The sequence below is a fragment of the Carassius auratus genome, linkage group LG36F (assembly GCF_003368295.1).
Source record: "Carassius auratus strain Wakin linkage group LG36F, ASM336829v1, whole genome shotgun sequence".
Lineage (NCBI taxonomy): Eukaryota > Metazoa > Chordata > Actinopteri > Cypriniformes > Cyprinidae > Carassius > Carassius auratus.
In genome coordinates this window covers 1,057,215-1,071,801 of record NC_039295.1, presented here as the reverse complement: position 1 = coordinate 1,071,801, position 14,587 = coordinate 1,057,215, and the positions used below count along the sequence as shown (strand labels likewise).

At 40.6% G+C, this 14,587-nt stretch overlaps 1 protein-coding gene across 6 annotated transcripts in view; it reads left to right on the top strand.

Annotated features, from left to right (window-relative positions):
- lrp1aa (low density lipoprotein receptor-related protein 1Aa) overlaps window positions 1-14,587 on the top strand; it is a 160,757-nt gene that overhangs the window by 40,251 nt on the left and 105,919 nt on the right. For all 6 annotated transcript variants that reach the window (XM_026240770.1, XM_026240764.1, XM_026240769.1 and 3 more), the window contains exons 7-8: window positions 12,914-13,076; window positions 13,220-13,442. In XM_026240770.1, the coding sequence (XP_026096555.1) occupies window positions 12,914-13,076; window positions 13,220-13,442 (386 nt within the window). The remainder of the gene's footprint in view (window positions 1-12,913; window positions 13,077-13,219; window positions 13,443-14,587) is intronic.

Below are 14,587 nucleotides of genomic sequence, written 5' to 3'. Positions count from 1 at the left end.
TCGTCCTCTCACCCAATCATACCATTATCCTCAGACTACCATAGTTATGGACACACAATCCACTCATCTCTTGAAGGGAAGGACAGCTCACTCAATGGGGCACCACATGTCAAAAACAATGCCTTGTCAAGAGTTATGCGAACCTCCAGTAATGCATTTCTCTTTTCATCTACCGACACTAATACTTCACATCTGGCCCCAGAATACCCAGAACTTGCAGACGCCTTCAGTAAGAAGAAAGCATTACAACTTCCCACTCATCACTCTGTGAATTGTGCCAATCTGATGCCCGGCACCACTCCTCCTAAAGGCCGGATATTCCCGTTATCTCAACCTGAATCCGAAGCCATGAAGCATTATATTGACAAAGAACTCTCCAAGGGATTCATTCGGCCCTCCACTTCTCCTGCCTCAGCTGGGTTTTTCTTTAAGAAGAAGGATGGAGGGTTACAGCCTCAATGATATCACCATTGGTAGGGGTGTGGTCACATTCGGTCATATTCGGAGAAGCTGGCCCCTCGAGCTTGTGGAAGACCCCTGCGACACCTGCTTCCTCACGTCAGGAGCAGCTTGCGGGGAGGGGCTCTGTTACAGAGGAGGTTCCTGTACCGCTGCCTCCTCACCACCAGAGGGATACATCCCCTGACTATTAACAAACTCTGATTCAGACTCCATTTCCCATCATTCCTCATACCTGGGACTGATCACTCACACCACACCTGACTACAATCACACCTCAACACTCTCCACACCTGCACCTCATTTACATGTGCGTGCACACACACACACACACAAACACACAAACACAAACATAATGACATATAAGCAGTCACCTAACATGAAGTCTTGATTTGGCCCGGCTGTCTCTTCTGAGCGTGATTGCCCGTGTTTGTTTTGTAGTGTATTGACCTTGGACTGTTTCTCGATTACCGAGTTTGTTACCTGCCTGCCCCAACTTGGATTGCCTTCTCTGAACTCTTATCTGTCTGCCGCCTGCCCTGATCTCTTGCCTGGTTAAGGTTCTGTCTAAGCCTTGTCTCCATTGTTCTGCCTTGCCGGTATCTGACCCCATGTTGTCTGACTATTCTCAATAAAACTGCAAATGGGTCTAACTCCACCTGATGTGTCACAACACTGTGTATCCCACAATTTCTTTATTTTAAGGTAATATTATGCCCATTGTTACATAAATCCCTAAAAGGGAGAAAGCACCACTTAACCTTCACCAGTACAAAAGACTGCATTCTCAACCAGCATACATCTATAAATGCAAAGCTGTTAGAATGGCAAACAAAATCAATACTGCTTTCCATGGGCATCACTACTGTAGTACATTAAATGCATCACTGACCTGTGTGGTGCAGTGTTACTTCAGCACATGTAGCAGCTAGCTGAACTGGTGTGCGTTTCCCAAAAGCAACTATGGTTGCAAGTTCTGTCCTTACCAATCAAACTCAATGGAACTAACGACCATAGTTAGCTAAAAATGCTTTTGGGAAACACATCCCTGAACTGCAGGTGGTTAATGAATAAGATGTCCTTTTCATACAGAAATTGAATGCAAAAGAGTGACACTGTTTAGTAAATTCAACTCTGAGTTCTATGAAAGAGATGGAGTGAAAAAAGTCTGAAAGTATATGAAAGAAACATATTGAAAGATTTCTTAGGGAAGAGAACAGAAAAAGTTTGTATTGTTCGGGAAATAACTAGAAACTTGAATTGAAAAAGAGTTACATCATCAGAAATTGAAAGATGACCTGTGTTCCATATGCAAAAATACTTCAGATGCAAAGATGTTACTTAAAGTCTTAGGGCCCTATTTTAACGATCTGAAACGCAAGTGTCAAAGCGCGAAGCGCAAGTAACTTTGTGGGCAGGTCTCGGCGCTGTTGCTATTTTCCCGGCGGGATAAATGGCTCTTGCGCTCGGCGCAAATCTAAAATGGGTTGGTCTGAAGTAGCTTCATTATTCATAGGTGTGGTTTGGGCGTAACGTGAAATAAACCAATCAGAGCGTCATCCAACATTCCCTTTAAAAGCAGGTGCGCAAGTTCCATTATGGATTGCTATTATTATGGCGTATTTACCAGGCGCACGCCAGGAGTGGTTCACAGCCGAGGAGACTGGTGTTCTTGTAAGAGCAGTGAAAGACAGAGAAGTTGTGTTGTATGGGGATGGGAGAATAATTAGCCTGAATAATTTGTAAGCTAGATTTATGCCTATTTTTTTCACATCTTCGTGGCACACCACAATGATTTCCGTCATCTCATGTGTTAATATTTCTTTTAGTGTAACAATTTATGATTTGCAAAAATAACTGTTGCATCCGTGTAGATTACATGAGCAAAGTGTATGCGCGTTGTGCACGCTATACATTATGGTCAGGCATGCGCCCTTAAAATAGCATAATGAACAACGCGCATAATGAACAACGCGCAATGCGCCACTGACTTTAGACTAGGTTTTTTCTGGTCAGTGGCGCAATTGTTTAATGGAACAGCAAAATAGCACCAGGGATTGTTTGCGCCGGAACACGCCTCCTTTTTTGCGCTGAACCGCCCAGGGATCGTAAGTTCATTCACTAGTTTAGCGACGTGCTTCTGTGGAGGGAAAAGCGCGCTTTGCGCGGGTGCAAAATAGGAATGACACATGCGTCGGTGTACAAAGTCAATTGCGCTGGGTGCAAGATAGGGCCCTTAGTCTTAAAGGAGACCCCAACCATTTATTAAATAAAGTTTAATACAGAGGGCAAAAATAAAAATGGCTTTCTATTTATAATTGATGTCAGTTTTGATGTTAAAATCCTACTAACGATTTAAGTGCAATTCGGAAAACAAAAAATAAAGAATGCATTTCATGACATATACTTGTAAAAGATCTTCATTGGACTTAAACCAATGATACTGTTTTCTGTTAAATAAAGAATCCACCAACTTAACAATACAGTTATACTAATATACAGTACTTAAACCTGTGTGTGACAAAAAGTGATCAAGCACATGATGTCATCTTATGGTTTTAGACAAGAATATACCAAATAAATTATAATGATAATACTCATCATCATCATCATTTATATCAAAATTTTCACATTTTATCATTATTTTATGAATTTAATAATACAATTTTTAGAAGTGTTAAAATGTGTGCAATCTGTATTAATAATTTAACATTATAATAATCATTCATTGTCATTTAAATAAAAACAAGATGATTCCTGATTTAAACAATGATTGCAAAATAATTGTAAATGTTTTACCACTCTATAATCACCACTATAGGAATATTGTATTAGAACAACTTAGATTTTGCTGTCAGCTGGTGCAGTTCCAGCATCAGTAACAAAGTATCAAAGATCTGCTGAGTAGCCGATTCATGCACTTATTTGCAACAAGATGTGGCTATTAGTGACAAGTGAGTGTGAAATCTAAGGCAGCACTTCCTGAATTCTCTTGTAATCCCAGAATGCACTGTAACTTTTGCAGTGAAAATAAATGTTTGAATAGAAGTATTTGTCAACTAAAACCACTCTTTTACTCAAATGTTTTTTTCTGTTTTGGGCCTGCTTTCTCTGTTATCTTCAGTAGTTGGAACACAGTTTTAACAGGAAATATTTCTGCTAACCTGGAGTTCATATTTTGGGTCTTACGACAACTCTGGCGCTCAGTTAACGGCCAGATGGAAATATAGGCCAGAAATATACTCTAGGCAAGGATGCAGACATGCAGAGTGTTTGTATTCACATACTTTCTTAGAGTTCATTTCAGACCTGTCTCTTGTTGAGTTTGTGTAAAATGTTTAAGTGCTGGTTTAAGGTTTAAGTGCTGGTTAGTTTTAAAGCAGCCTCATTTTTCAGTGATTTCCATGTTCATGGCAGTTTGTACACGTTTCTTAGACACACGTTCACAGGTCAGTGGTCACAGGCGTGTCTGTGGCATTGTGCCCTTGCTAAGAGGGGATAAAGAGATCATTGGCTTCCTGTTGCCAGTTATTGAGTTCTTGCCCTCAATGTTAAAGATATGGCTGCCTGCTGAGCGTATGAGAGGAATAAAAACTAAACGGAGAATAATAATGAAGAGGTGGCATTTCTGACAGCTGAAGCATTCTGTAGAAGTGCCGTCATGAACTCGGGTTCAGATTTCTTTTGGCTGGTGGGTTTGTTGTGGCGGTCATACAGGAAATGTGTTTTTCTGTGATTCATGACCTCAGCGTGACACGCAGATGAGACGACCAGATGTTTTCCACTCTGCCTCTACTATTCTCTTTTATTTTTACCACACTGCAGGATAGTGCTGTATTCTGTATTTACTACAACATACTTTGTAGAATTCATCGAAATATAAATGTTAATGCATAAAGAATGTTTACCATGCTAGTTAGAAATCACAAATGATGACTAATATCTGTTAGATAGCAATATTAATATGATTTCTATAAATATATTGAGTTGAACCACTTATAAACAGCGTTTATAAGTTTACTATAGTCAAAACCTCTCTGTCAGGTATGGTAAACCTTGATCCCTTATAGAGGGAACGGAGATGTTGAGGGTACAAAAATAACGGTCGTTATTGAGAGCCCAAACACCTTAGGTGTGCAGAATTTGCATAGTTGGCCATGCCCATACATCTGGGTATTAATAGGCAAGCATGCTATCTGCTATCTGCTGAAGCTTGAAACACAGAGCAGCAGAGTGTGAGAAATCCTTATTTGTCTGGGAGAGCAGAAGACGTTCGTCCATTTTGTTGGGTAGAGAGTGGATATTTGCCAGATGGATGCTAGGAAACGGCATTTGAAATCAGTTTGATCAGCGCCGCTGCTGGGGAAGCACAATCTGGTTATTAAGTTCCTCAGAGGCGCCCGGAGGTTGAACCCTCCAAGGCCATGTCTAGTTCTCTCTTGGTATCTCACTGTGGTCTCGCAGGCCTTATAGAAATATCTGTTTGAGCCCCGTCAGTCAGTTGAGTTCAGTGTCCTCTCTATCAAGACAGCCCTCCTGACTGTGCTCACTTCTGTCAAGGAGGCCTACCTTGCCCACTGGGAGTGAGGGCTCCCTCTACCAGAGACATGGCTGCACGAGCAGCCCTGGCGAAAAGGCCCTCTCTATGAGATATCTGTAGAGCAGCAGGTTGGGCTACACCTAATACATGTGCTAGATTTTATAATCTACGAATGGAAATAGTTACCTCTGGAGAAGTTACTACTTTGGGAGACTGGCAGGGTGTAGAGCTTGCTACCAGTGCTACTCCCCCAGGGTAATTATTCCATTCATAGATTATAAAATCTAGCAAATGTATTTGGTGTAGCCCAACCTGCAGCTCTACAGATATCTGATAGAGAGGCCCGTTCGCCAGGGCTGTTGGTGCAGACATGTCTCTGGTAGAGGGAGCCCTCACTCCCAGTGGCAAAGGTATTCCTCCGGCCTGATAGGCTGTTAGGATCACATCCACAATCCAGTGGGAGATCCTTTGTCTGGAGACAGCATTCCCCTTCTGCTTTCCTCCAAAGCAGATAAAGAGCTGTTCAAAATGTCTGAATCTCTGAGTGCGATCTAGGTATGTGTATAGGGCTCGCACTGGGAGCAACAATGTTACCACCTGTCGCTGAAAGAAGTGGTGGGAACCTTGGGCACATATCTAGTCCAAGGTCTCAGGACAACGTGAGAGTTTGCCACCCTGAACTCCAGGCATGTTTAGTTAATGGAGAGGGCTCTGAGATCCCGCACCCTCTTGACAAAAGTGATCACAGTCAGGAGGGCTGTCTTGATAAAGAGGGCACTGAACTCAACTGACTGACGGGTCTCAAACATATATTTCTATAAGGCCTGCAAGACCTCAGTGAGATACCAAGAGGGAATTAGACATGGCTTCGGAGGGTTCAACCTCCGGTCACGTTTGAGGAACTTAATAACCAGATTGTGCTTCCCCAGCAGCGGCGCTGATCAAACTGATTTCAAATGCCATTTCCTAGTGTCCATCTGGCAAATCTATGCTCTCTACCCAACAAAATGGACGAACTTCTTCTGCTCTCCCATACAAATAAGGATTTCTCACACTCTGCTGCTCTGTGTTTCATGGAAACCTGGCTGAATGATGCCATTCTGGACAGCACGCTCCTTCTGCTCAGCTTTCAGCTGTTAAGAGCAGATTGCGATGCAGAATCAACTGGGAAATCAAACGGTGGTGTAGCATGCTTTTACGTCAATGAAAGGTGGTGTACAGATGTAACTGTGGTTTGAAGATGTGTTTTACTGATCTAGAAGCACTCTTCATTTACTGCATGCGCCGTGGGAGTTTCACTTATTTCATTTTTGGTAGTGTTTACAAAGTGTTTACAATACATTGACTCTGTTTTTATCATTCTTGGGGACTTTAATAAAGTCAATCTCTCATGTGAACTGCCAAAATACAGACAGCATGTTAAATGTCCCACGAGAGACAGTAATATACAAGATCACTGTTACCCAGCAATAAAAGATTCATGTTCTGTTCCAAGAGCAGCGTTGGGGCTGTCTGATAATTGCCTGGTTCATCTTATACCAACTTACAGAAAAAAACTTAAATCAGCTAAACCTGTAGTAAAGATTGCATAGAGATGGAGCAATGAAACAGAGTGGGCTTTAAAAGCCTGTTTCGACCTCACTGACTGGAGTGTTTTTGAATCTTCTACCTGCTATCTGGACGAACTCACAGAGCCTGTAACATCCTATATTAGTTTCTGTGAGGATATATGCATTCCTACCATTACTTATCTAAAATTCAACAAAGATAAGCCATGGTTTACAGCAAAACTCAGACCAAAGAAGATGCCTACATAATTGGGGACAGAGTTTTGTACAGTCAGGCTAGGAACACACGGAATAAAGAGATTAATTTAAAATTAAATTAAATTAATTAGATTAAATTTATGCATTTAGCAGACACTTTTATCCAAAGCGACTTACAGTACATTCAGGCTATCAATTTTTACCTATCATGTGTTCCCTGGGAATCTAAAAGTTGGAAGATCCAGGCACAAGAACAGCTTCTTTCTCCAGGTAATCTTCCAAATGAATAGTTAAATGTTCCCCACTTATGAAATAAAAATGTGCAATATCTTTATTTATTTGTTACCACCTCCATCCTGACCTGAATAGTGGTATTCACCACTGCTGGTGAAAGATCTGAGTTCCTCCTGGTTGTGTATAGGGACCAAATATGAAGGTTCCAGAGATCCGGGCACGGATGCCAAATTGTGCCCTTCCCCTGAGAAAGGAGGTCCTTCCTCAGGGGCATTTGCCAGGGAGGAACTGATGCCATGAGCACGAGCTCCAAGTACCAGATCATGTTGGGCGAATAAGCGGCCAGAAGCAAGAGCTTTTCTTCGTCTTCCCTGATTTGCACAGTGTCTGTGCAATGATGCTCACTGGGGGAAATGCATACTCGAGTAGGCCATTACATCCGTGCCGATGGGTGCCTCGGTCAGGCAGTACCACAACTGGCAATGGGTCTAGTCCGACAAAGCAAACAGGTCCACCTGTGCCTGGTAGAACCGACTCCAAATCAGCTAAACTGTTTGGGGGTGAAGCCTCCACTCGCCCATGAGCGAGACCTGTCGCGAGAGGAGATCCGCTACATGATTGAGGTTGCCCAGGATATGAGTGGCATGCAGAGACCTGATTCTGTGCTGGCTCCAAAGAAAGCGATGGTGGGCAAGTTGTGACATGTGGTGGGAGTGAACACCATCCTAGTGGCTGATGTATGCAACTATCGCTGTGTTGACTTGGATCAAGGGTTGAAACCTCCTCAAAGCCAAAAGCACTGTCAACAACTCCAGGCTATTGATATGCCAATGCAGCCGAGGGCCTGACAAGATGCCTGATGTTGCATGCCCATTACACACAGTGCCCTAGCCTGTCTTGAGAGCATCTGTTGTAACAACAATGCATATGGACATCTGTTCTAAGGGCACTCCTGTCTGTAGAAAAGATATGTCCTCCTAAGGACTGAAGGTACGGCGTCACAACGGTGTGATGTTCATGCGGTGTCAACCATGACGTCATGCCTATCTCAGAACTTGGGTACCAAGCCAGTGCTAAAATGGTCTCATATGCATCAGTCCCAGCAGTGTAACTGTGGGCTGAGAGTGCCATATGCCCCAGGAGCCTCTGAAAGTTTTTGAGGGACCGCTGTTCTCTGCTTGAGAGCCCTCAAGCATTTCAGCACTGACTGAGCACCATCCTGAGCGAGGCGTGCAGTAATCTAAACCAAATCCAATTCTACAAAGAGAATAGAGATGCTCTACACAGGGGAAAGTTTGCACTTTTCCCATTTGACCCAAAGTCCCAATCGGGCTAGGTAATCAAGGACCATGTCCCTGTGTGCTTAAACCGATTCTCGCGAGTGAGCTTGGATCAGCCAGTCATTAAGGTAATTGAGAATACAAATCCCCACTTCCCTAAGAGGGGGAAAGGGCAGTTTCAACAATCTTCATGGCAACCTCTGTCTGAAGAACAGCCACAATCTCGCCTCGTGCTGAGGAAAAAACAATGCCCCTGAACTTGTGCATCCGCCTGTCAAACTAAATCGCATAGCTGAGCTGAATGGTTCTGAAGACCCATTGGGAAGGATTGGAGAGGCTTAACCAAGCATCCAGATACCCTGCCAACTAGGGTTGTGAACCTACACTTGTCTCACGGTTCGGTTCGGGCTACGATTATCATGTCATCGATTTGGTTTAATTCGATATCACGATGCATCACAATGCATCACAATGCATTGACAATGCACTGCAATCTAATTTTTAGTTTTTATTTTACTTTACATTTATAAAATTTTGTAAAATACAAGTATAGATATATAAACTGTTCATGACCTGGTTTCCTAATTTAGTGGTATTACCCCCTGCTAGTGATGTGAGATTTGAACCAAGGCATCGGAGCTTGTGTCGAGAATAAATGGGCATGCCTGATGAAGCCTTGATTCGAAGCTTGTGTTGTGTTGTTAATTGTCACAGTAAATCACGTGAACAATAACAGAATAAAACACCTTCTAAAAGCCCTATTTGCCCTATTTTTTTTTTTTTAGTACCTTGAGGGTCTGGCCAAAATTTCAATTTTATTATGATACTGTAAGTACAGACATTTGATGCAACTAGATCATTTTATGCTAAGTAAAAGGTTACTATTATTATGTTAATAATTTATCAAAAATATCCAAAAGGGTTAAAAATGGAAATTGTACTTTATAGGAAATCATGGGACAGCGAAGTGTACCTTATTTGTGGAAAGTGACTGATTGTTCCACCCAAGGGAATTTAATTGGCTTTCTAAATCACTCTCACACACTTGTGCTCATATGTGTGGCCCGAATCTGCTGGGATGGGTTAAGTTGAGCCTGTAAGATACAGCATGCACTCTTCCGGAAGCCATTATCCGTATGTATATATGTCTCTATATTTATGTGTGTGTTTTATGAGTGGTTTTTGTAGGTTGCTGGGGTTTGCTGCAGCATATTTATATTCTGTTTTGTGGAACATTTTCCAGACACTGTGGTCGGCATGTAGCGACCCAACCCCCACCACCACCATCAGTCTGCGGCTGTGGAGTTTTATCATGAAAATATGAAAACTGACACGTACAGGTGGAGATGTTTAGACCATCTCTCTCTGCAATCTTTTCGTCATCACTTTGTGATCTCTTAAAGAAATGTATGTGTCTCTTAGCATCTTGGAAAATGACAAAGTGACGTGAACCAAAATGTCATGTACAAGTTTTTTTGTCAGAGATGTCAGAGTGTTATTGAGTTGCAGCATTCCAGTAAAGTTATTTCTTACATGTAAATTTGGTGTGTCTCAGAATAAATAGAGGGAAAACAGGATGTGCGATGAAGTAATGTGGAATAAAGCAGAAGGGAGCGGCTCTCTGACATAAGGTCTGCTTGGTGAAGAAGTTTCCAGAAAGCCTCTTAAACAGTCTTGTGATTGAATCGGCTCACACTCCAGGGCTTCCGCCACATGTTTTTGGCTCTGCCAAAATTCAGGGCATTGTTTTGGTTTTAATCTCTCTTGATCAAACCCTCACCCTTTTTCTCTAGCTATAGTTGTGACACTATGAGGCTTTTGGAGCTAACTGAGTTTGACATCAGACTTTAATTCGTTACACTGGTGTGCAGTCTGACCGCATCTATTGGAAGCAATCCAGCCTAACTTGAAGAATTGCTATTAATGCTTTTTATGCTAATTATGGTACAATGAATTTTAATTGCTTAGTGTCTTCAGTCAGTAGTTTTTACCAGTCAAAATCAACATCATGTGTGTTAAAATTCGATTGTACAACCATAGAAACATGAGGGAAAAAAGGAAAGTTAACAATGCTTCCCATTTTTATTGTTTCTTATCCTTGGTTATTACCTACTTTGACACAGTTGCAAAGTGGGGATTTTGTGCATTTTTTTTTTGTGAAGACAGTTTGAAAAGAGATTGCAAACAGGATTGGGGCAGGATCTCAATCCAACTCATTATACACTGTAGCACAGCCACAATGTAGTGTCTAGTCAAAGCAATAATCTCTGAGAATCTGTGGTTTACAGTGATCTTAGAGCATGTAGTTCTTCAGCAATGTTTAGCAGATTGATTAGCGCTAAACACTTAGTTGCAGCAACACAAAACTGATGTGTGTTTCTAGTGTATTTTACAACATCTTCAAATGTGCTCAGCCCATCATAATCAAGAAAAATTTTGTTTTACAAACTTATCTTGATGAGACAGAGACCAGGAGAGGAAGAGCCAGAGGGTGGTAATCCAAATCAGAATGATCTATAAAAGTGCAGTGACACACAATAGAATCCAACTGTTTGCTTGGTGCAAGTGTCAAATACGTCCATCTAGCACAATGATTAAATTAACACCATTTGAATAAACCATGCTTAAAAAACAAAAAACAAAACTGATAACACTGAGCTTTCTATTTTTTATAATGCAACATAATTTCAGTATTTAAAATGTAAATTTTAATTAATTTAACAAAAATGTGTTCAGTGTGGACTAGCCCTAACACTGGATCTTAACCTGGTGTAACAACTTGTTTTACAAGAGGCTTTTTTCCTGCTTCTAATACTAGATGTGACCATTATGATTGCAAGTGACAGTGTTTAGTTTCTATTTGTGAAGTGTCATGCTGGGTAAGTCTGAAATACCACCTCAAACATCAAATATGTTTTTCTTTGACTGTCACACAAAATTTTTGCCTTCAGTGTGGACAGAAATATGACATGTCATAGCTGTAAACCTGGTTGGCCAGGACAGATGCCAGATCACTTGACATATTGTCAGATGGCCTTAGTTTTGAACTCCAGAAATCATTCTTGAAATGTCACACTGTCTGCAGATTGCAGCTTTAAACAAAGTCCACTATTAGTAAAATAAAGTTTCAACATGTAAACACAGTTTGTTAGCCTCAAAGTATGTTCATATGAAGCTGTCTCGGGCAGTGACATCTAGAATCATAAGAGCGTTTGTTTTCCTTCAGTGTAGAGGGAAGGTTGTGTCACAAATGGAATTTTTTACCCTCCTTCCACTGAGACCTACAATTTTACTAGGAATTACAATGAGAGCGAAGCCAGGTTCCTCGGCCCACTGTTTCTGTGGTTTGTCTCTGTGGCGTTCCTCTATTCTTGCATTGTTCAGACAGCAGCAGCTGCTCTAAGACCCATTCGTCTTCCTTAGCCTTCATTTGTACACTTGCTCTTTTCTCCTTCTTTTGCTGTTTTTGATCTGTGTTTTTAATCACTGGCTTTCAGTCCGGGCAGCTGGAAAAGTTTAAGCAGGACTCGGCTCTTAAGTAAACAACACCTTTGGGGATACAGCCCTTGATTCCGGTAAACGTCTGGCTCTGGCACAATGGCCAACTTTCCTTTGTAGAGGCCAACACTGTCTCTGTCTCCACCCCTCAGCCTTCAATCGCTCCAACTGTCTGGATTTTCCTGCATCTCCCGCACCATTTTACCCAACAGTCACCGGTTCTATGTCTTTCTGTGCCTGGTTTTTACAGCCACTTAATGGTTAAATGAGCAACATCTCATTAAAAGATTTGGTATGTCTGAGGTTAAAGTAGGGGAGGTTCAGATACTTTGAAACTTTTGACATTTTAAGGTTAGAATGAGGTGTATTGAGGAGGTGGGAAGCTGCAAAAGAGCAAAAACCCATGGTTAGCCACTGCGATAGCAGCTGTTAAAACAACTATTTTGGAAATTGCGTAACATGCACAGGCTTCCACAGAATCCCCAGACTCAGCTATTTAAAATAGAAAGAGCGTCATTGTAGAAGTGAAAAAGGGGAATGTGTATGCGAAACCACAGTATTATTATCATTAGCACTATTTTAAAACAGATTCACAGAATCATTAAATCATAAAACTTCTTGAGTTGGTATGTGAACACTTACTCTCAACTAGTCAAACACCAGTGTTTATATGCTTTTACCTGCACATAAATAAATTTACATATAGCATGCTTTTGATTAACTTTCTTAATAAATTTAATCTTAGTGGACAAGATTTTGTTGAGGCCTGAGTCTGAGTTAAGACTGAATTAACATACTCTCAGTGCCATGACAAGATGAAGAAAATTGTGTCTTGGAGACTCAAGAACAAGACCAAAAACCTAGTTTTTGATTTTTGTCTTTGGACTCATTCTTGACTCAGACTCAAGAATTTATTTTATTTCTATATTTTAATGTTTAAAATGGTTTATTCTGCAAATAGTTTACAGTCTTGTTTTACAATTATTTCAAATTAGTCCTCACAATTTAAACTGAGATAATTATTTGGACTGGACTGTATGTTTAATTATAATATTCAACAGAGATTTTACCCACAGTAAGCAAAATTGTATGAACAGGTTTTACTTACATTTCTCCCCATTCCCCGTTTTTTACAGATGTAGAACAGATGGCAATAGACTGGCTCACAGGAAACTTCTACTTTGTTGATGACGTGGATGATCGAATCTTTGTATGTGATAAAGATGGAGCCACATGTGTGACACTGTTGGATCAAGAACTCTTCAACCCTAAAGGCATTGCTCTGGACCCAACTATGGGGTATGAACATGTTCAAACTCACACTTCCTCCATGTACACAACTAGCTACCTGAATATTTATAGTATTTGCTAAATGGTCATTTGAGGTATACTGTACATCAGGATTACTCAGGTATAACCTTCCTCAATATTACCTTCAACAGAAAGGTTTTCTTCACCGACTACGGGCAGATCCCGAAGGTGGAACGTTGTGACATGGATGGACAGAACCGAACAAAGTTGGTGGACAGTAAAATTGTATTCCCGCATGGCATCACCCTGGACTTGGTCAGCAGATTGGTCTACTGGGCTGATGCTTATCTGGACTACATCGAGGTAGTGGACTATGAGGGCAAAAACAGACACACCATCATTCAAGGACTGTTGGTAAGGAGCAAATGCCAAGATCATTTTAAGATGTCCTTAAATATCCCGACGTCCTAAAAATACATTCTTATAAGTTGGTAAAAAGTATTACATGTAACTCTGCAAGAATGTGTTTTGCTCAAGAACTAATTTCCCTATTGTTTTGAATCATTTAATAGAAAGTGAGTTGCTAAATATAACATTTAACAACGGACAACATCCCTTTATTACTGCTCTACAAATTATGTTTTATTAACAAAGTTTGGGAGGGGAACATTCAGATAATTAAACTAATTAATACAAGATGAGCACAATTCACAAAGTAAGAGCTGTATATGTACACAACAGACTTAACTCTGTTCCTTGACAGTTTTTCAGCATCCCTCAACCAACCCATCTTATATCTCAAGTACTCTGGGTTTGGGCCAAAATTCCAATATCAGAGTCTTCCCCTCGGACAGCATGCCAATTACACATAACCTTTACTTTGTTTATTATATGTAAGTTTGAAATTGTGAAACATTGGTTCTGTAGATGGCATGAACATGATTTTATTCTTTTCAAAATTTCAACAAAGTTTGGGAGGGGAACATTCAGATAATTAAACTAATTAATATAAGAAGAGCACAGCTCACAAAGTAAGAGCTGTATAGTTACATGTTTCAAGTCAACAGATAAATATCCTGTGTATTTATCCCAAGCATTTATGTAGAACATTTTAAATAGAAACTTACATTTTCTGTAAAGCTGCTTTGCAACGATTTGATTCATGAAAAGCGCTAAACAAATAGACTTGGATTGAAATGAGAATTTATCTCTATGATTCATCTTTTCTATTCGTCCACCAACCACCTCTTAATCTACCTATCTTCTTAAAGTTTATTTATAAAGCACATGTAAAAGCAACAGATGTTGCACATAACTCATTACAATAAAGACAAATGCAATGCTATCCATCCAAACATTTACCACACAAACATCCCTCCACACATTCATCCTATTGCACTTCAGTCCAGATGTCAGGCTCTTCATATTCTCTTCAGACATGTGTCCAAATTTCAATTAATAAATTAATTCATTCATACATTTACTATCCATCCATCAATTAATGCATCTGCCCATTATCTACTTAAATGTCTATATGTTCAGTAATCTGAATTGTACCT